Source organism: Rhinoderma darwinii, chromosome 4, assembly GCF_050947455.1.
Source record: "Rhinoderma darwinii isolate aRhiDar2 chromosome 4, aRhiDar2.hap1, whole genome shotgun sequence".
NCBI lineage: Eukaryota > Metazoa > Chordata > Amphibia > Anura > Rhinodermatidae > Rhinoderma > Rhinoderma darwinii.
The window spans coordinates 307,208,354-307,231,196 of record NC_134690.1 but is presented as its reverse complement, the minus strand read 5'-3'; the positions used below and the strand labels follow the sequence as shown (position 1 = coordinate 307,231,196).

The 22,843-nt window shown below is 42.4% G+C and overlaps 1 protein-coding gene across 3 annotated transcripts in view; it reads left to right on the top strand.

Annotated features, from left to right (window-relative positions):
* Positions 1-16,699, top strand: part of SERAC1 (serine active site containing 1) — a 274,787-nt gene extending 258,088 nt beyond the window's left edge. For all 3 annotated transcript variants that reach the window (XM_075862712.1, XM_075862713.1, XM_075862711.1), the window contains 2 exons: positions 10,495-10,638; positions 16,416-16,699. In XM_075862712.1, the coding sequence (XP_075718827.1) occupies positions 10,495-10,638; positions 16,416-16,555 (284 nt within the window). In that variant the 3' untranslated portion in view covers positions 16,556-16,699. The remainder of the gene's footprint in view (positions 1-10,494; positions 10,639-16,415) is intronic.
* The last annotated feature ends 6,144 nt before the right edge of the window (positions 16,700-22,843 follow it).

The window sequence follows — 22,843 nt, the reverse complement described above, 5'->3', positions numbered from 1 at the left end:
GACCAGCCAAGGTGAGACCCTTAACTAGTCTCCCCTGCACAACAAGCCATGCTGCAGTGTCTCCATGGGGGAATATGCAGCAACACCTTCCCCATACAGGGACTCTCCCTCACATTCAATGCCCTCAGCAGAACACCCTATTACTATCTCTGACATGAAATGTCTGCTAAAAGAGCTGAAAGATACCATACATGCTGATATTCATGGTGCAATATCATCTCTCCACACTGAGTTGATCGCTATAGGAGAAAGAACAGCACATTTAGAAGACAAAATGGAGGATTTCACCACAGCCCATAACAGCTTAGTGGACGCTCATAATGCTACAGAGGATGATCTAACACTTAATAAGCTGAAACTAGCTGACCTAGAAGACCGCTCTAGGAGAAATAATATTAGATTCAGAAACATCCCTGAAAATATTTCAGACGACAAGCTAAAATAATATTTAACCGACTTATTCACAGCACTGCTGCCAGACGCAGCAGAAAGAGATCTACTCATTGATAGGGCTCATAGAGTCTCCAAACCAAAGCACCTGGCTCCTACTATCCCTAGAGATGTTCTGGCTAGATTGCACTTTTTCCACTTTAAAGATAATCTGCTCAGGGCTGCAGAAAATACAAATACAGAAACTCTGCCTGAACGGTTTCAGGACATTTCACTGTACGCTGACTTATCCATAGCCACACTGGCTAGAAGAAGAGAGTTTGCTTCAACAACTCAGGTTCTGAGATGACACAACATTCCCTACAAGTGGGGCTTCCCAGTCAAACTGATAATAAGGAACAACGGAACAACTCACTCGATCTCCTCTCCCAAAGAAGCAGCTAACTTACTAAAGAAATGGTCCCTGGACCCGTCACTAGATGGCGACAACACAGCAGTAAAAATGAGGAAACCCAATACTATTCCACAGGAATGGTTCAAGACAGAACGCCAGGAATCTCCTCCTCGTCCAGATGTTTGATAAGTATCTTTCTGATCCGAAGTTTTCAATTGATGCTCTGCTTATCTTCTGAAAAGTTACGTGCTTTATTCACCTCACCACCTTAATGTATCCTGCTGATACATAGTTTATCTCCGGTCCTTTTTACCTTTCTAATTTTATTGGTTCTACAATTTCCAGTCCACCCGAAGTCGAGAGACTATCCTACGATGTCCAGACGGGTTCACTTAGAACCAAGACTTTCTTACCCAAAATTTTTGAATATTTGGGAAGTTTTTCAAATGTTCAGTTTTTTGTCTTTGTTCTTTTTTGTCTTAAACCCATGGTATTTTCTAAGAAATGTATTATTATACTTGAACCTGAGCTTTTTTTATGCTAGATGTAATGTCATTAAGCAATGCGATGTCATATGTCATTCCCACAGATGTGTCTTTATATTGTGGTACACTCTTCCCAATGGTTATTACGATATGCACCTTGAATGTTAAGGGTCTTAACAGCCCTTTTAAGAGGTCCTTGTTTTGGAGAGAATGTGTTAAGCAAAAATGTGATGTCATTTGTGCCCAAGAAACCCATCTAAATGAAAAAGATGCTCCCAGAATGTACAATAGGCATTTCCCACATACCTTTTATTCTCATGCAATAGACAAAAAGAAGGGAGTCTTGATAGCTATCAGGGACACTGTTGCATTTCAGTTGACATCTATTATCTCTGATCCAGAGGGTAGATATCTAGTAATTATATGTCTCATTAACAATATGCCATTTACCATAGTCAATCTTTATGCGCCCAACACTCACCAACACAAATTCATAAAAAAACTGTTTGATTTAGTTCAATCAAAAAAAACTGGCAACTTAATTATTTGTGGAGATTTTAATAGAACTATAGATCCTGTTTTAGACAGGAACCCGCCTCAATCTAAAGATAAAAATTGTGACTTACGAAGCTTATTACATTCAGAGGAACTATACGACGCATGGAGAGTTAATCACGCGTCTGAAAAAGATTATACATTTTTCTCTAATCCACACAATACATACTCTCGCATAGATCTAATACTAGTGGACAAATGGTTATTGCAAAGAGTATCTAACACAAAAATTGATATAATCACGTGGTCAGATCATGCACCGGTATCCATAAGGAATCCTTTAATTCTCCCCCAACATCTCCTTGGAGGTTAAACAATTACCTTCTTAATAATGATGTATACATATCTGCCATTGAAAAAGCGCTCTTGGAATATTTTTCACTAAACAATTTTGACAACCTCTCTACAACCACTCTGTGGTGTGCCCACAAGGCTGTTATAAGAGGCCACTTCCTTAAAATAGCAGCGCTAGAAAAACGTAACAAATTGGTTAAAGTCAAGGAAATTTCAGATAAATTGGCAATCTTAGAAATCAAAAATAAATCCACCATTTCCTCTACTCAAACTGAAGAAATCAAATCCCTTCGGCATCAATTACACCTTATACTTCAGAACAATTACGAACTACATCTTAGCAAATCTAAACTGATAAATTACTGGCAAAACAATAAAGCTTCTAAACTCTTGGCAAATAAGTTAAAGAAAAAGGCCGCCAAGTCTAGAATCCCTTACCTATATGACAAAAACAAAAACAAACTCCTCAACCCCCTCGATATCGCCAACGAATTTGCCAACTACTATTCTTCTTTGTACAATTTACAGGACGACCTTAACACTCCCCAACCCTCCATAGAGGGTATAAATGACTTCTTGGAAGGTATGAAATTGCCTTCACTTTCCAGCGACCAACTAAAAATCCTGAACAGAGACCTATCGGATAGGGAAATCACAGAGGTGATAAAATCCTTAAAACTCAACAAATCTCCTGGACCAGACAGTCTCCCATATGAATATTACATAAAATTCTCACACATACTATCTCCTTATCTACTACAATGTTTAAGGACTATAGTATCTACCGGCTCCACTCCTACTGAGATGCTACATGCAATAATGGTACTCTCCCCAAGCCAGGGAAATCTCCAGATACACCGGCAAATTTCAGACCAATTTCTCTACTAAACTCTGATCTTAAAATAATGGCTAAACTGATGTCGAACAGACTCATATCCATTCTCCCCTCCATTGTGCACCCAGACCAAGCAGGTTTTATAAAAGGTCGCCAAACCGTTGATGGAACGAGGAGATTTGTTGACTTAATTGACGTTGTGCATTCTCGTGGGACGCCTTCTCTGCTCCTATCTCTGGATGCGGAGAAGGCCTTCGACAGAGTCCACTGGGGATATTTGAAAATGGTCCTTCATAAATTTGGCTTCAAGGGCTTCTTATCAGCAATACACTCCCTATACTCATCACCGACTGCAACTGTATACTCTTCTGGGTTTATGTCCGCTCCTTTCAAAATCACAAATAGCACCAGACAGGGATGTCCCATGTCCCCTCTTCTTTTTGCGCTATTAATGGAACCATTTGCTCAAGCCATTAGATCCTCACCTCATCTCTCTGGGATTTCAGTAGGCCAAGAAGACCACAGAATAGGGTTATTCGCAGACGATGTGATACTTGCTCTCTCAAATCCTGATTCCTCACTACAGACAGTTACCTCAATGATAAAACAATTTAGTAGTGTATCATACTACAAGATAAACACATCCAAAAGCCAAATTCTTAATCTAGGGATACCCCAAAGATCAAAAAAGCTTCTAGAAGAAAGATCCCAATTCAAATGGGTTAAATCAGAAATGACTTACTTAGGAATTAAACTCGCATTCCCTCCATCAAAATTGTTTAACTCTAACTTTTCTCCTTTACTGAACACAATCAAGCTAGACATAGCCAACCTCCGAACACAAGGTATATCGTGGCTGGGCAAAATTGCGGCAGTAAAAATGATAATCCTTCCAAAAATCTTATATATATTTCGTAATATGCCAATCTTTATTCCCATATCGTACCTAAAACAACTCCAAAATTTGATACTCGGATTTCTTTGGAACAATAAGAAAGCTAGAATCAAAGCAGACATATTGTATTTACACCCGAAAATGGGAGGTTCAGGATGTCCCTCCATACTGCAATACTACAGAGCAGCTATCTTGGACCAATTACGTTCACTGTGGTCTAATGACAAGTCCAAACGATGGGTTCAAATAGAAATGCATTCTTTGAAAACTCCCCACCTTAAAAACTTTCTACTCGCTGTCTCGCATTTACAATATGTACCTAGATCTCCGTTGTCCACTATAAAAGCCATATTATCCTTATGGCCTATTATAACCCACCAGAAGAACCTAATTCAAATGAATATTTATAAAAGCTCTTTGGAAGTGTTGGAAATCGCAATTCCTAATCTCAATCTTACTAGCTGGAAGGAAAAACAGTTGGATAAACTACACAAATTGTGGCATAATGGTGATTTCATTCTATTATCAGAATTGAAAAATATATACAATATTCCCATCGAGGACTTTTACAAATACCTTCAGGTCAGACATGCATTACAAAAAATCCCCCCTCTTCCGGGAGACCTTTATTCCCCATCCCCACTAGAGAGATGGATTACTTATTCAAATAGATCTGATCTGATAAAGGTCTCTCTAAGGGCAGATACACACGAACGTTGCGTTTTTGCGCGCGCAAAAACCATTTGACAGCTGCGTGTGTCATCCGTGTCTGATGCGCGGCTGCGTGATTTTCGCGCAGCCGCCATCATAGAGATGAGGCTAGTCGACGGCCGTCACTGTCCAAGGTGCTGAAAGAGCTAACTCTTTCAGCACCCTCGACAGTGAATGCCGAACACAATATCGCAAAACCTGTAGAAAAAAAAGAAAAAGTTCGTACTTACCGAGAACTTCCCGGCCGTTGCCTTGGTGACGCGTCCTTGGTGACGTGCCTCTCTTGACATCGGGCCCCACCTCCCTGGATGACGCGCCAGTCCATGTGACCGCTGCAGCCTGTGCTTGGCCTGTGATTGGCTGGAGCTGTCACTTGGCCTTAATTGTCATCCCGGGAGGTCAGACTGGAGGAAGAAGCCGGGAGTTAGCGGTAAGTCAGAACTTCGTTTTTTTTTCTACAGGTTCATGTATATTGGGATCGGAAGTCACGGTCCATGGTGCTGAAACAGTTTAACTCTTTCAGCACCATGGACAGTGACTATCTCCTGACGTCGCATACCGATAATTTTTTTGCCGGGTTCGGCCAAAACGAGTTCGGCCGAACCCGGTGAAGTTCGGTTCGCTTGTCCGGCTTCGCTCATCGCAAAGACACTCCGTTTGGATGTTCGGAAACAGAAAAGCACGTGGTGCTTTTCTGTTTTCATTCATCCTTTTCACTGCTGTTGCGCGAATCACGCTCGTCCCACGGAAGTGCTTCCGTGTGGTGCGCGTGATTTTCACGCACCCATTGACTTCAATGGGTGCGTGATACGCGAAATACGCAGAGTTATTGAACCTGTCGCGCTTTTTGCGCAGCAGACCAACGCTGTGCAAAAAGCACGGACTGTCTGTACTGCCCCATAGACTTGTATTGGTCCACGCGTGCCGCGTGAAAACCAAGCGGCCCGCACGGACCGAATACACGCTCGTGTGAATCCCCCCTAAGTGTTATAACATTTTGAATACTCCTATTTCGGATCAATTATGTCATATTAAAACGCTGTGGGAAGCGGATTTAGCTCTATCTTTTACTAATGACCAGTGGGCCTCCGCCCTCATGGCTACTACGACACATTCTAGATGTGCCAACCATATAGAAAATGCAAGAAAAATATTTTATAGATGGCACTTTACTCCAAATAGATTGTCACAAATTTTCCCGACTATGTCCTCCAATTGTTGGATATGTGATAGTCATACAGGTACTTTTATTCATATGTGGTGGGAGTGCAAAAAAGCCAACGCAGTGTGGCTCAAAGTATTCCAATTGCTCTCTGAGCTTTATGGCTCAAATATCACACCGAAGCCGTAATTAGCGCTTCTATCCATAGGTTTGAATCTATTTCCAGCCTCTTTTCAAACCATTCTTCAACACTTACTGATTTCCACCAGGCGTTCAATAGCCTCCACTTGGAAGGAAAAGTCCTGCATCAAGATAAGAGATATTGTTTGGAGTATGAATGATAGATGCTGGTTAGAATGTATGTCTGCATCCGCAGTCCAAAAATATGCCGTGTTTCAGAAAAGATGGGATGTGTGGCTTAAGAGCAAATATAACCAATCTACCATTTCTCACAAGATCTGATAGCATACAACTCACATTAACACCTCCTATAGATGTTAAAAATTCTATAAGTCAGTGGAACTGACATCTCAGGTTTATTTCACATTACCAGGGTTTATAGATTTCGGTTTTCTTGTTCTCTTTTGTTTTTGTTCCAGTCCATCTAAATGTACGATACTGCTTGCACCACATGCAATGTTTCTTCTTTTTGATGTCAATGAAGCTGATACTGTATAGGCTTGCCTAAGCTTTGATTGTGAATCAATCGTTACTCAATTGTATCAATTGTATCTGTACATTTTCATGGAAAATTTATTTTCAATAACTGTACTGGAGTGACGGGCAATATCTTCAAACAAATGGAGGAAAATGTATCCAACTATGTTGCAAACTCGAGTCTGTTCACTAGCTAGAAGAACACCTGCAGGGCTGCCATGACAAGGTGTTTTTTTTTTTTTCAGTGACTGGTTGTACAACGTCTCTTTGGCTCCATCAATCCCTATATGAGGGACGAACGTGCCAAGTGACGTGGTACACCATAACAGGCCCCTGCCCGGCAAGGTAGGAACCGCTATGTGCACAAAACAACCAATCGGTTAAAGTATATATAAAGGAGCAGTGTCCAAAACCATCTATAGGAACAGTAAAGGATCACTAATCCCCAAAATGATGTAAGTATTTCCAGAAGAACTGTAACAAAGCCCATGGTGTATTGATAAGGAACAGCTCGATTATTAGAGATCCTCCAAAAAAAAAAATATCATGCCCATATCACGGTACAGAATTAGGAATGTAACAGCTGTATGTGGCAGGACACAGTTATAAGAAAAAGGAAATACATCCCCAATTTATTCTTGTAACCATTGCTAAAATGCACAACTTCCACTAATTCAGGGGCGGCTTAGGCCGCAGGTGTTGGATTCATCTACTAATAAATGCAATGCCCACATTTATTTTTTTATTTCAAGAACACTTGTGGGGTCCATGTTCTGAATAGACAGATGTGGGCTCCTGCACAATAAACAGTATTCATTTGTGAGTGATCATGTCCAGAATTTAATTGTCTAAGAAACGTCTAAAAAAATAAAAAAGGGGAAAATTAGTTTTACAGTCTGAAATAAATACTTTACTACCTCCCCGTGAAAATCCCTCCCTCCCTTGGAAAGCCCAAAAACGAAACAAAAAATATGAATAAATGATGGTGTTCCCTAAATTATATATAAAATCAATAATTAGTAACGGTGTGATAGGTCTCAAAACAGGGGAAGTTGCACAGGCCTGGATTTGAAGGGCACATGGGGCAGTAAAACCGGGTATCCCTCCTCCTCCCGTGTTTACTGCACACCCGGCATCTCCTTTGGGGGTATTCCTTATTCTCAGTGAAGGAAGTGCCACTCAGTAAGCCTTTTGACATCCTCTGACTCAAAGGATTCTCCAGGTGCGGGGAAGTCAAACAGGAGGTGCTCTATAATTTTCTCCTGATATTGGAGGAAACAATCGTTCCCTGGGTCTTGTGCAGCAAACAGCTCTTATAAGTAGCCATCTGGATGAGATAGATTGCTACCTTTTTATACCAGGCCCTAGTTTTGCGCTTGACCAGGTACGGTTGTAGGACCTGGTCAGATAGATCAACTCCCCCCATGAACTTATTATAGTCCACCACGCAGATCGGTTTCCTCTTATCAGAGGTGGCGCCCCTCTCTCTCACTGCCACTGTGGTGTCCTCATTTACGGTGGTCAGCATGTAAACCTCCTTTCTGTGACTCCGTTTGACAGCGAGCAACTGGTGGCTTGCAAATGATAGTGAGGCACCCCTTTCTATTCGCCTGGACACCAGTTGTTGAGGGAAGCCGACTATTTTTGCATACCGTCCCACAGGCCCCTGTATTAGCAGCATGGTGGGACTTATACAGGGGGACACTGGTGTAATAATTGTCGGTGTACACATGGTACCCTTTCTGTAGGAATGGCACCATGAGTTCCCAGACAATTTTCCCACTAATGCCAACATCCTCTGGGATTAAGGTGGCGGTCCCTGCCCTCATATATAAAAAAGGCACAGGTGTAGCCCGTTGTGCTCGCGCACACCTTATAAAGTTTCACACCGTATCGGGCTCTTTTGGAGGGGATGTATTGGCAAAACGATAGACGGCCCATGAAGGACATAATGGACTCGTCTACCGCAATTTTTTGGCCTGGGGTGTACAAATTTAGAAATGACTCAGATAGGAGGGAGATTAGAGGTCTTAACTTGTTGAGGCGATCATGATCTGGGTCACTTCTTGGGGGGATTTGGGAGTTGTCTGAGTAGTGCATGAAACGCATTAGAGTCTCATAGCGCGTTCGGGCCATGACAGCAGCAAATAAAGGGGTGCTGTGGATAGCGCTGGTAGCCCAGTAGGAGCGCATAGAAGGTTTTTTTACTATACCCATGTTTAGTGTAATTCCCCCAAAAAAATTTAATCTCACAGACGGTTGTGGGGATCCATCCTCCGGCATAGTAAGACCTGGGATTTTGGGTGACAAATTGCCTGGCTTATAAATTTTTCTGCTGGACAATTAGTTCCAGGACCTGATCGCCTATAAACAAATTAAAAAAAATTACAGGGGGTAAAATCAGTGTTGATGGCTGGAGTCGCTGTAAATGGCGGAATTTGTGGGGAGAAAGAAACTGCAGGATCCCACATTGCGGGAGGGACTGCATTACTAGGCCCTGCTCCTGACACTTCACCGGTGACAGCTGCATCCACCACTATAGGGCTGGGGGTTCCAGTGGCAGAAGCAGAACTTGTGTCGCTTTCTGAGCCAAGTTCTGCTTCTGACGCAGTGTCCGTACCGCTCCCGGAACTGCTAGAGCACAGCATGGCGTATGCCTGCTCTGCAGAGAATATTCTGCGGCTTCTGTGGTAAATTTTTTTGTAACACTAAACTAACATATACTTTTTTTTTTTTTGTATTTTCAATTTTTTTTGTATTTTTCTTTTATATATATATATATATATATATATATATATATATATATATAATATAGACACAACACTAACAGAAAAAAATATGGTAAACCGCAGTTAATAACAGCAACGAAAACGAAATCCGCGGAGGATTACGGAGATGACAAGTAATTACGGGTAATCTGGGGTGATTATGGGTAATGTGGGGGGTGATTACGGGTAATCTGGGGGGTGATTACAGGTAATATAGGAACACTGGCAAATATGTGGTGTATTTCACAGTATAATACATCACAAGATTTGTATAGTATTTCACTCTCCTCTCAAAGATCAACTACAGTGAGAGGAGGGAGGGAAAGAGCACAAATCCTGTGCTGTATTTAGAAAATATGGGACTATGGTCACTGTGATAGGTATATCACAGTGACCATCTGATCAGGGACCAATTATAAGGGTGCCTGATCAGTTTCTATTTACAGGCAGAATAGCTGCCTTACACTGACAGCGCATGCGTGCGCCATTTTTCTTTTTTTCCCCGGCAGTTAGGGGTGGGGGGGCACGATCGGTGGCAGCGGGGGCCTAACAAGTAGTTTTTTTTATCTCCTCTCACCTAACATACATGGTGAGAGGAGATAAAAAACACATTTACATCGGCACATACATTGTAACGGCGGTCGCCGGTATTCGTTGAATACCGGCGATCGCCGGTATGGGGACCGCAAAAAGCGGTCCCCAGTCACTGCTCCAAGCCCTCAGCTACCTCTGGTAGCTGAGAGCAGCGAGCTAAACCTCCCCCCGGCGGCGCTACTTTATGCCGATGCAGTGACGTAGAAAGTCTATTGCATCAGAATAAAGCCCGTTAGTGACCGACGTAGAAACACTATGGGGCGGTCACTAGGGGGTTAAATTTAGAAAAATAAAACATTTTGCAATTTTTTTCCCTAAATTTTGGTGGTTTTCACAATTAAATACTGAATGTATCGAGCAAATTTTGCTAGTAACATAAAGTCCAATGTGTCACGAGAAAACATTCTCAGAATCGCTTGGATAGGTTAAAGCAATCCGAAGTTATTACCATAAAGTGAAACATGTCAGATTTGAAAAATGAGGCTCTGTCATGAAGGTCAAAAGTGGCCAAAGAGGGAAGGGGTTAAAAAGGATTCACAGTTTTTTTTTCTATATGCATAGCCGCATAACATAAAATGAATATCAAGAACATACACAATGAATCAAATCTATGAAATTCTTTTATAATATAGAAGAGATATGTTAGGAACAATTTTTCGTATCTGCTATTCAAGATTTTGCTTCACAGTTTTCTTATTTCAAAATGTAATACAAGTATACAGTTATTGTAATTAACTAATACATTTTCTAAAAGATTCTCCTGCACTGAAAGCGCTAAATGAAGAATTCCTAGAATTTGCCAAAAATAAGGACTTCAAAGTTGTCAACTTTGCAGAAACATTGCCAACACGAATAGGCAGCATGATGAGATTGCATGTGGTGCCAACAGAATCAGCAGGTAAGTACATGACTTAGGGTATGTTTGATGTTTTGCTATCTGACCTCCCACCAGTAACCCAAACAAATAAGGGACCACAACTTGAAATTGGTGCAAAGGCCACAGTTGCCATTTATTAAATACACAAAATATTAAAATGCAATCAAATAGCATAACCATAATATAAAAACATTTTATAAATTAACATCCTGCACTATTCTGCAAACATTCCCCTGTTAAAGGATCCTTGAAGGCACTTCAAGCTGTAACAATAGGGGTAGGGAAACGGACAAGTGAGCCCTAATCTACCCGCCACTCTGTCACTGCCTACTTGCAACGACCCGCCCTAGGCGACGGGGTACAACTGGGCGGCGGTCCCTACGCTCAGTAAGTGCACGAGACAAACAGACAAGGGTACACAAAGCTAAGGGAAATGGGGCAGTTGCCCACAGCAACAAGAGAGGTGAACGAGCCGAGTCAAACCAGGAGTGTACGAGGTACCAAACGCAGAGCAGGAGAGTAGTAGTAAGCCAGGGTCAGTATGGAGCAGGATCAAATAGTCAGGAGCTGTAGCTGGGCCAGGAAACCACACGAGAAGAATCAGAAGCAAGGAGGAACAGGAAAGGCAGGTCTATTTATATAGACAGAGGGCGGGAGCTAGCTGAGTCTGGCCAGGCTGCGATAGGCTCTCCCACTCCTAAGCCTGCCAGAGTGGTGGAAGCTGGAGTCAGTCTCAGAGACATAGACTCAGGTGCCGACTGATTACCTATGGGCGTTAACCCCGAAGCTGTGCCTGGCAGATCCTTTACACAAGCATTATATGTTCACTCCATCCTTTTCATGTCAGGTCTGGAACTTATTGTCCTACAGCCGTACTGCACCTGAACCGAGGGCATTAACCATCTCCAAGACCTTACGCTTCCTGGGGACCCTGCCCATCAGGAATGTATAAAACAAGCTGGGTAACCACTCCCTCTCCTGTTGTCCGGCGGGAAAGAGGGCTGCCTCTATCCCACAAGGGCTTATATGCACCATACTCCTCCCTTAACTTCAAGATCCACCCCTGGGCCAAACCCCTTCTGGCTTAACCCTTTAACCCCTCTCTGAACTAGCATCTAGCTATTGCTATGCCCAAACCACCTTGTCATGCTCTCTCTCCATTACGTCTGCGCCTTCATTACATTGTGCTTACTTTTACAGCATTATTACAATTTAATTACCTGTGTTATGTAAATAATCGTGTAGGAAGACTTTGCTGTTTAGTTGCATAATAAAATGATCAGTGCCCTCTGTTAGGTGATACACTACAGTATCTGTTTAAGCAAGTATCCATCCTAAAACCAACCTTCCAACATGTGCTGGTGTAACATGGCCCATTGTTGCCACAGATTTTTTTTAATGTGTTACAAACAAACATATGCCCTGCCAATTCAATGTGACAGAAATTAACAGCAAATATGACGATATTCTTATGAATATTAGTTTAGCTTACAGCATGGCAGTAACTACTCATTCAGACCTCATGCACGGCAATGACTTGTGGACAGAGTACAGTAACAGGCCATAACACAGACTCGTAGGTACTTCATATGCTGCCATATGGTGCTTCCATGGTGAAATATGGCATATGTTGGAGCATATCCGTTAGGGAAGAAAAACAAAACATGCACCAACGAGAACTACCCAAACTCCTCTCCTCATTTCATTGAGTTGTTTCATTTTCATTGGCAGGCTTTACTGGTAGTAGTGACCTAAACAGCTGTTGCTATGAAGAAAGGACAGGGCATACCAAAATGCATAAGCATTCTTCACCCTTCATACTGATTCTATTTGAACAGTAATAAACTTATTGCTTTCACAATACAGCTCTATGTGCCATGCCCATCAGAGATTATTCCCACAGCTCTTCTCCTGGTTTACTTGGTCATGCTCCACCTCCCTGTTTCCCGAGCACTGTACATGACATTCTTCATTTCCTCCTTCGTGCACAGACGTCTTCCTGCATTTATCTTGTATTATAAAGTCATAATACAGCAGAAGTGAAGTGCTTGTTACAGAACCTACACCTACAGTGAGTAGAGTGATCCAGCAGATCTTAAAGAGGCTCTGTCACCAGATTTTGCAGCCCCTATCTGCTATTGCAGCAGATAGGCGTTGCAATGTAGATTACAGTAACGTTTTTATTTTTAAAAAACGAGCATTTTTGGCCAAGTTATGACCATTTTTGTAGTTATGCAAATGAGGCTTGCAAAATTCCAAGTGGGTGTGTTTAAAAGTAAAAGTCCAACTGGACGTGTATTAGGTGCGTACATCGGGGCGTTTTTAATACTTTTACTAGCTGGGCGCTCTGATGAGAAGTATCATCCACTTCTCTTCAGAACGCCCAGCTTCTGGCAGTGCAGACACAGCGTGTTCTCGAGAGATCACACTGTGACGTCACTCACAGGTCCTGCATCGTGTCAGACGAGCGAGGACACCGGCACCAGAGGCTTCAGTTGATTCTGCAGCAGCATCGGCGTTAGCAGGTAAGTCGATGTAGCTACTTACCTGCAAACGCTGATGCTGCTGCAGAATCAACTGTAGTCTCTGGTGCCGGTGTCCTCGCTCGTCTGACACGATGCAGGACCTGGGGCAGGAAGTGAGTGACGACACAGCGTGATCTCTCGAGAACACGCTGTGTCTGCACTGCCAGAAGCTGGGCGTTCTGAAGAGAAGTGGATGATACTTCTCATCAGAGCGCCCAGCTAGTAAAAGTATTAAAAACGCCCCGATGTACGCACCTAATACACGCCCACTTGGACTTTTACTTTTAAACACACCCACTTGTACTTTTGCAAGCCTCATTTGCATAAATACAAAAATGGTCATAACTTGGCCAAAAATGCTCGTTTTTTTTAAAATAAAAACGTTACTGTAATCTACATTGCAGCGCCTATCTGCTGCAATAGCAGATAGGGGTTGCAAAATCTGGTGACAGAGCCTCTTTAACATTAAAGCTTGTATAGGGTTAGACACAGGCAGACACGGAACCTGACCCTCCCACAAACCGAGAAAAGCAGCTACAGCTTCCAGCGTAAAAATACCCTGAAAAGCCTTTAGAAAAGTGTTACAAAGGTAAATTAATACAGTAATTTCTATATTGGTGATGTCTGACTGAGCATATTGATGAAATTAGACCATTTTAATCCGTGTGCCTGATTGTACACCGCATACCAAATTATTATGTAAATGTTATTTTTCGCTGATTTTAATAGTCTATGCAAATGACAGTCAGTATAATCGTCAAGCCATCAACCGTTAGAGTATAATGCTAATTTTATTGAACAAATCTAATAACAGATTTTTTTTTTAGAAGTAAAAAACTCAAAATGCGCTGTTTCAAATTATTATGCACAACAGAGATCAAAACATTTTAAAGGTTGTAAAGAGAACTAGAATGGTAATTTGTTGAATTTGCAGCATCAGGAGGTCATATTTACAGAAATCAAAAGCTCTTTCAATCATAAAAAACATAACAGGCCAAGTTACATGTTAACATAGGACCCCTTCTTTGATATCACCTTCACAATTCTTGCATCCATTGAATTTGTGAGTATTTGGACAGTTTCTGCTTGAATATCTTTGCAGCATGTCAGAATAGCCTCCCAGGGCTTCTGTTTTGATGTGACCTGCCTCCCACCCTAATAGAAATTTTGCTTGAAGATGCTCCAAAGGTTCTCAATAGGGTTGAGGTCAGGGGAACATGGGGGGGCCACACCATGAGTTTCTCTCCTTTTATGCCCATAGCACCCAATGACACAGTGGTATTCTTTGCAGCATGAGATGGTGCATTGTCATGCATGAAGATAATTTTGCTATGGAAGGCACGGTTCTTCTTTTTGTACCACGTAAGAATGTGGTCAGTCATAAACTCTACGTACTTTGCAGAGGTCATTTTCACACCGTCAGGGGCCTACCAGCTCTCTCCCCATGATTCCAGCCCAAAACAGGACTCCGCCCCCCTCCTTGCTGACGTCGCAGCCTTGTTGGGACATGGTGGCCATTCACCAACCATCCACTACTCCATCCATCTGGACCATCCAGGGTTGCACGGCACTCATCAGTAAACAACACGGTTTGAAAATTAGTCTTCATGTATTTCTGAGCCCACTGCAACCGTTTCTGCTTGTGAGCATTATTTAGGGGTGGCCGAATAATAGCTTTATGCACACTTGTAAACCTTTGGAGGATCCTACACCTTGAGGTTTGCAGGACTCCAGAGGGACCAGCGGCTTCAAATACCTGTTTGCTGCTTTGCAATGGCATTTTAGCAGCTGCTCTCCTAATCCTATTAATTTGTCTGGCAGAAACCTTCCTCATTATGCCTTTATCTGAACGAACCCGTCTGTGCTCTGAATCAGTCACAAATCTTTTCACAGTACGATGATCACGCTTAAGTTTTATTGAAATATCCAATGTTTTCATACCTAGTGCAATACCTTGGACAATTTCACGCTTTTTGGCAGCAGAGAGATCCTTTTTCTTTCCCATATTGCTTGAAACCTGTGGCCTGCTTAATAATGTGGAACGTCCTTCTTAAGTAGTTTTCCTTTGATTGGGCACACCTGGCAAACGAATTATCACAGGTGTCTGAGATTGATTACAATGATCCAAAGAGCCCTAAGGCTGGGTTCACACGACCTATTTTCAGGCGTAAACGAGGCGTATTATGCCTAGTTTTACGCCTGAAAATAGGGCTACAATACGTCGGCAAACATCTGCCCATTCATTTGAATGGGTTTGCCGACGTATTGTGCAGGCGACCTGTAATTTACGCGTCGTCGTTTGACAGCTGTCAAACGACGACGCGTAAATGGACTGCCTCGGTAAAGAAGTGCAGGGCACTTCTTTGCAACGTAATTTGAGCTGTTCTTCATTGAACTCAATGAAGAGCAGCTCAAGATATACGAGCGTCACAGACGCCTCGTATATTACGAGGAGCTGCTTTTACGGCTGAAACGACGCAGCTGTTTTCTTCTGAAAACAGGCTGTCATTTCAGCCGTAAATGACAGCTAGCGTGTGAACATACCCGAAGGGTATGTTCACACGGCCTATTTACGGACGTAATTCGGGCGTTTTTGCCCCGAATTACGTCTGAAAATAGCGCCTCAAATAGCGTTGACAAACATCTGCCCATTGAAAGCAATGGGCAGACGTTTATCTGTTCACACGAGGCGTAATTTACGCGCCGCTGTCAAAAGACGGCGCGTAAATAGACGCTCGCGTCAAAGAAGTGACCTGTCACTTCTTTGGCCGTAATTGGAGCCGTTATTCATTGACTCCAATGAATAGCAGCGCTAATTACGCCCGTAATTGACGCGGCGTTCAAGCGCCTGCACATGCCGTTACGACTGAAACATCCCCTTAATTTCAGCTGTTACGGACGCCCTTGTGTGAACATACTCTAAGACACAATACCATCCATGAGTTTAATTGAAAAACGAATAATTAAATGTTTGACACTTAAATCCAATGTGCATAATAACTTGGAACACGGTGTATTATGAAAAGTTCTGACACTTTCAAATATACTACAACATTCTTGTTTAAAGCCAGATGTTTAAAATCTTGAAAGATTTAATATTTCATAATAATTTGCTTCCATTCCTTTTAGCCTCGACAATTGAAACATGATATATTAGAAAGGTGTATAACATTTCATACTATGATGATTAGGCTTAGACTGAAAAACCCTTTTAAGGGATACATGTGCATACATTTATTGGATTAATATAATTGTTGCTTTTATGTATTTCAGATTTGGGTATTGGAGATATTATTCCTGTGGAAGTAAACCACCTAAACATCTGCAAGCCAAAGAGTAAGGATTCATTAATCTACCAACATACTTTGCAGTTCATCGTTGATTCTTTGGATGCTGACCTTGGAAAGCAGTGACTAAGAAACCCTCTTAATCTTTGATACTTATACCTCACACCTTTCTACTAAATTGGAAGTGACTGCCAACTGTAAAGTTCCTAATTCTTGTCACCTTTAGTTGTACAATAAAATAAATCAATAAATTAAACGAATAACAAATTATCAGTATGTGTAAGTTTACCTTACAGGGGCTATTTCATAAAGTCAACCCATATATGTCCTTTTATTCCCGTCGTCGCTGGCACGTCCCACTTAGGCCTTATTCACACAAACGTGTTTTACGTCCGTGAAAATCACGCGCGTCGCACGGACCTATGTTAGTGAATGGGGCCATTCAGACAGTCCGTGATTTTCACGCAGCGTATGTCGGCTGCCTAAAACTCACGACATGTCTTATACTTGGCCGTTTTTCGCACATCACGCAGCCATTGAAATCAATGGGTGCGTGATAATCGCGCACGGAAGCACTTCCGTGTGTCGCGCGTAAAGAAATGAAGGAAAAAATAAAAGAGCTTCCTTCATTAATTTTTCTAAACTTCAAAACCGCATGTCATAAGCAAGGCGTATGCGTGAAAATCACGCAGCCAACACTGATGACACACGGAAGTGTAACGCGCGCAATACGCTGCATTTTTTACGCCCGCAAAACGCTGCATTTTTTACGCCCGCAAAACTCACACGCTCGTGTGAAATCCGGCCTTACTGGCAGTCGCGACTGCAGATCTGTATCTTTATGTCGGCGTCTCCCTCCTCAGAGACGCCGACACACACAGCTGCAGTGTGTCCTGTAGGGTGCGCGCGCGCTTACTCAGCCTTAAAGAGCCAGTGCGCGCACCTGTCTAAAGTTCCCCAATCAACCTAGTAACACCCTGAACGTTAAAAAGGGCTCTGCCCTTACTCTCCTTGCCTGAGCGTTGTTAATCTTCCTGTGTTCATCTATTCAAATGGACCCTTAGTTGTATACTGCTCCCAGTTTTCCGGTTTCCTGCTTCTCGTATTTTGTAGCTCTGTTTCGTTCCTGTTCCTAAGCCTATTGTTGGAGTCTTGTGTGCCTCATCTGTCATGTCTGGTATCATCTACCACGTCTGGTGTCATCTGCCACACCAAGCATCACCTGTTCCACGTGTCTGCTACTCCGAGCATCCTCCCAGGTACTCTTGTCCGAGAGACTGTTATTGACTATTGTTTGGCCAGCTGCTTCTCCGCTACGGCGCAGCGGTTTAGTGGATCCACATACCCCACAGCTGTGACATGTCCATATATATTTTATGGCATATAGATGTCATAGAGTGGTATCCTCTGCTCAAGACCCCCTCTATGAGCCAGAACAGAGAGCAAGATCGGTTTCATAGGTGGCTATTCATTTGAAATAAGTGTCCAAAATGCTCCGTCTTTGTTTGAAAAAGGAGTCTTGGTGTGACAATTCCTTTTAATGGCCGTATGGAATAACCTCTTAAGTCTTTAGTTTATCCATTATTTTAAAAAAAAAATGGTGTTGATGCAAATAAAAAAAAGAAAGTCTTGGTATGGATATGAGAATAGGGAAGTTTCTGTATATAGTGTATCAATATAATAAAAGAAAAGTGCCTGAACACATACCGTAAATCTAGTAATATTACTGCAAATCCACGGCATGTGCATTTTGTCGCAGATTTTACTAATTGCACCCTAAAGGGAGAAATCTACAGCAAAAATCTGGACAAACAAAAGCAACATATAATTTAAAAAAGCATAGTATGCTCTAAAATGTGCTTCCCGCGCATGTCATTTGGGTTTTGTATATTTGTAAGCTTGTTCTATTCATTTGACTAAGACTGAGCTGCAGTACCAAAAACCGCATCCTGTACGGAGGAGCTGCTATGCTGTGTAAACAATATAAGAGACCCTCCATTGTGCTGATCTGCAGGGACCCGGAGGCCAGACTTCCATTGATCAGCAGGCCTAATGATAGGACATCAATGTTTAAGTCCGAGAGAACCACTTTAACGCCTGATTCACACGAGCGCTGCGCATCTCTGACATGAAAAACTGTAGTCTTTCACGTTCGAGGTGCATCCGTGCTCAGCGCTGCGAGACACGATGTCACGCATCCCCCATAGTTGAGTCTATGGAGCTATGCGTGATAAGAACGGACATGTCTTATTTTCGCACAGGACCCTTCACACGGTCTGTTGAAACAACGGACGTTTAACACTCGTGTAAATAAGGCCGAAGTCAGAATTCTGACTTTTTATCTCACAATACTGACTGAATCAAGTCAGATGTTTTTGTTTGTTTTTTACACAGAACAGGGCTCTTTTGTAAAGAGCATATCACACAAATTTTATTTTTCTGTCTTTGGACAAATTATTGACAACTGCACTCCCACAGTAGTGCCTGTTGGTTAAAGTTAACAAAAATAAAAAAAAAGCATATGTCTGGAAAAACTTCTGACATACCTCTGATGTATAGCCCCAGCGTATGCAAAGCAGATAAATGCGCCATTCACTTGCCTGGCAGTGGCTGATAGTGGAGTTATAAATGTTCCAATCTCTACTGTAGTTCACTACTGATCATCAATAGCCCAGGTGCAGCCAGGACACACATGGAGGTAGTAGAGGATGCAGGGAAAGTGTCTCATTTGCCCATGTTATAACCCGGTCCTAAAGACACATACATATGTTCTGATATCACAGTGTGGATACTGCTGCCATTATTACATAGCTTTGCTACTAGATTCAAGAGTGTAATAAATCATGCTTGTCGATTCCCTGGGAGTCTTTCATATTAGGGGAACCAATTAAGAGAAGATAAGTCTCTGGCAGAGTTGAGAGTCTGTCCTACAGGAGCAGTCAAAGAAACAATTCTCTGTGACATCTGAGCAGCCACTTGTTTGAAGTTCTCATTTCATTTCCTGGTAGAGAGCAGCAATGCAGGAGTGAAAAGAAGGTGGGTCATAATTACCACTGTTTATGGGGTATTCTGACGGGTACTGTTTATAGGACCCTCACCAGCTATGTTAGAGGCTTATGCCTAATGATTGAGGATGAGGCTTATGAATAAAAATTTGTGGGGCTCACTCAGGGCCAGACTGGAACTTACAATCAGCCCTGGCATTTTTAAGCACACAGGCCCACCGCAGGCCATACGCAGCCGCCAGTGTTGGACTGGGACCATCTTTCACCTATACAAGACATGGGGAGGAATAGTTCCTGATAGCTCCAACTCCAATGATTCCATTGCTTTTCCACGAGAATAATGGAAGCCGGAAAAAATTGAAGCAGGCTGATTTCTGCTGCATGTGAATTTGGTATAAAATTGCCCATTTGCTTGTAATTAATGCAGAATGTTAGTGGATTTGAAACGGATTTGGGTGTGGAATCAGGGACTTAGTCCTAATCAAATCCTGATTGCATTATCATGGCCTAATACTGATATATAAAGATTGCAAATTATATCATTATACAATGCTAAAATATCACCATAGTGTGACTAAATAGTATGATTTAAATTTTATATTCAGCCATATATACACACACACTCACATGCTGGACACATGACGCACAGATGCAACCCCCAAGTTGGACACCTGTTGCATTTGTGCTAGTCATACCTAGGACACATGTGCATGCACACCACTCACACCTAGGACAAATGCGCATGCACACCACTCACACCTAGGACAAATATGCATGCACACTACTCACACCTAGGACACATGCGCACGCACACCACTCACACCAGGACACATGCGCACTCACACTTATGACTCCATGCGTAGTACATATATAGACCAGAACCACGTTCAATGCATATATACAGCGCCAGAAGCAAGCTCAGTACATAAATACAGCATCAGAACAAAGCTCAGCACATAAATGCAGCATCAGCACAAATACAGCACAATTTAGTGCAACTCCTGCCATATAGGCTTGTACAGCATAAAACTCTGCCGCTCAGATGTCTACAGCAACTCACTATTCAAACATTTCTGCACCTATAAACGAAGATAAAATTCTCATGGTGTGTCACACTGTACCCCTAAATATAATAGCTCCATACACTGCACCTCTAATTATAATAGCACCATACACTGTGTCCCTGATTATAATAACACCATACACTGTGTCCCACACACACTGCTCCCCATAGATAGAGCCCCCTGTAGATAGTGCCCCCCACATATAGCGCCCCGGCTATATAGTGCCCTACATATAGCCCCCCCCCCCCTGTAGATGGTGCCCCACATGACATCATCACTTTGCTAGCATCATTGAAAGGCGCTCATTGGCGGGGCAAGTCATTCTGTCCTGCCCGTCGTCGTAAGGCAGGCAAAATTAGATCAGGAGGGGGTGGCGGCGGCTGATTTCAGTGGCGCCACTGCCCAGGGCCGATTCTAGCTTTTCTGCTGCCGGAGGCGAAAATTGAAATGGCTCCCCCCAGATCTTGATTGGCATCCCCCTGACTGTTCTATATTACTACCAGCCTTCTCCATTGCCTTGTACTCCCCTGGCATGCGTGGTGCAGCGATGAAGCCGGGCAGAGTACACCTCGCTGAACGGTGCGTGCTCATGGAGTACAAGGCAATGGCACATCCAAGAAAGTTGGAGGAGACTGGTAGTGATGTATAACAGTCGGGGATGTCAACCAAACATGGAAAGGTGGGTTTGCAGTTAGAACTGTGTGACTCTACAAGATAGCGGCACCGCCCAACGACCCTTTAATGAGTAGATAGCATATAGTGTTCGTCGTTTTCAAAGTGGATTTTATAGATTTTACTGTATCTGAAACAAATATACAGAGGAATGTTTGGAAATATTGTCATGGAGTACAAGGCAATGGCACATCCAAGAAAGTTGGAGGAGACTGGTAGTGATGTATAACAGTCGGGGATGTCAACCAAACATGGAAAGGTGGGTTTGCAGTTAGAACTGTGTGACTCTACAAGATAGCGGCACCGCCCAACGACCCTTTAATGAGTAGATAGCATATAGTGTTCGTCGTTTTCAAAGTGGATTTTATAGATTTTACTGTATCTGAAACAAATATACAGAGGAATGTTTGGAAATATTGTCAGGTTATGTATTCCTGCATGGTGGTGGTTTAAGGGATTAAAACTACCTTACGGGTTCCCATTAAATATACAATGAATTGCAACAATGCCGTCTGCTCTGCAATTATGTTTTATAAATATATCCTATATAATTACAGGACCAGAACCAAGCTCATTACATAAATACAGTACCGGAACAAAGCTTAGTACATATATACATCACCAGAACAAAGCTCAGTACATATACAGTGCCGACCAAAAGTTCCGGAACACCCAAATAATTTTTGAACAGCTCGAGGCAGAGGGTTGAAATTTGGTGGGATTTAATGGGGTCAAAAAAAAACACCCCCACCCCCTTGGGGGCAGCAAAATCTTAAATGGCACGGGGGTCGAGTGGGGGCTCATTTGAAAGCTCTTTTCAATACAAAAACGATGCTGCAAACGATTTTGAGAGGATTTTTTTCGCTGAGATATTTAACGTTAAAGTTATCGTCTTCATTATCGGCTACCGCCGTTGTTGGCATTACCCAAAATGTACCCTGCGGGTAAAATCCTAAATGTGTGTGGGCACGTGTGCGTGTGTGTGAGAGATTGAGAATGTCAAATCAATGTGACTTTAAATTACGTATTATTACAATCGGCCTCGGCGATACAAAATGGACCTTGTCTACGATTGTAACATGATTTCATGTGTACACATTTTGGTAGTCGCTTGTGAATTTCAGAGAGCGCTAATTCGGAGAGTAATTTTCATTTCTGTACATTTCTATTGTCATATCACAAAATGCATTTGACGGAAACGGAAAGGATCCTATCGAGAAGTAGCGGCTTTATTCAATGCCACTTATGCTATCTGTGATCCAATTTCATTGTCAACTGTTAAAAGAACTGTTCATCGTTTCGAAATAACCGGTTCAATTAGACGCACCAAGATCTGTAAGATCCAAACATGCTAGTAATGCTGAAAAAGCTTTAGATGTTCTGCTCACTGTACATGATAATCCTCCTATATCTTTCTCGAGTGGAGCACAACAAGCGACTACTGAAATGTGTACACATGAATTCATGTTACAATCGTAGACAAGGTCCATTTTGCTTTGCCGAGGCCGATTTTATATTACATATTATTACAGTCACCTTGATGTGACATTCCCAAGCTCACATACACACGCACCCACACACATTTAGGATACATTTTGGGTAACTCTAACACCGGCGGTAACCGATAATGAAGATGATAACTTTAACGTCAAATATCTCAGCAAAAAAAAATC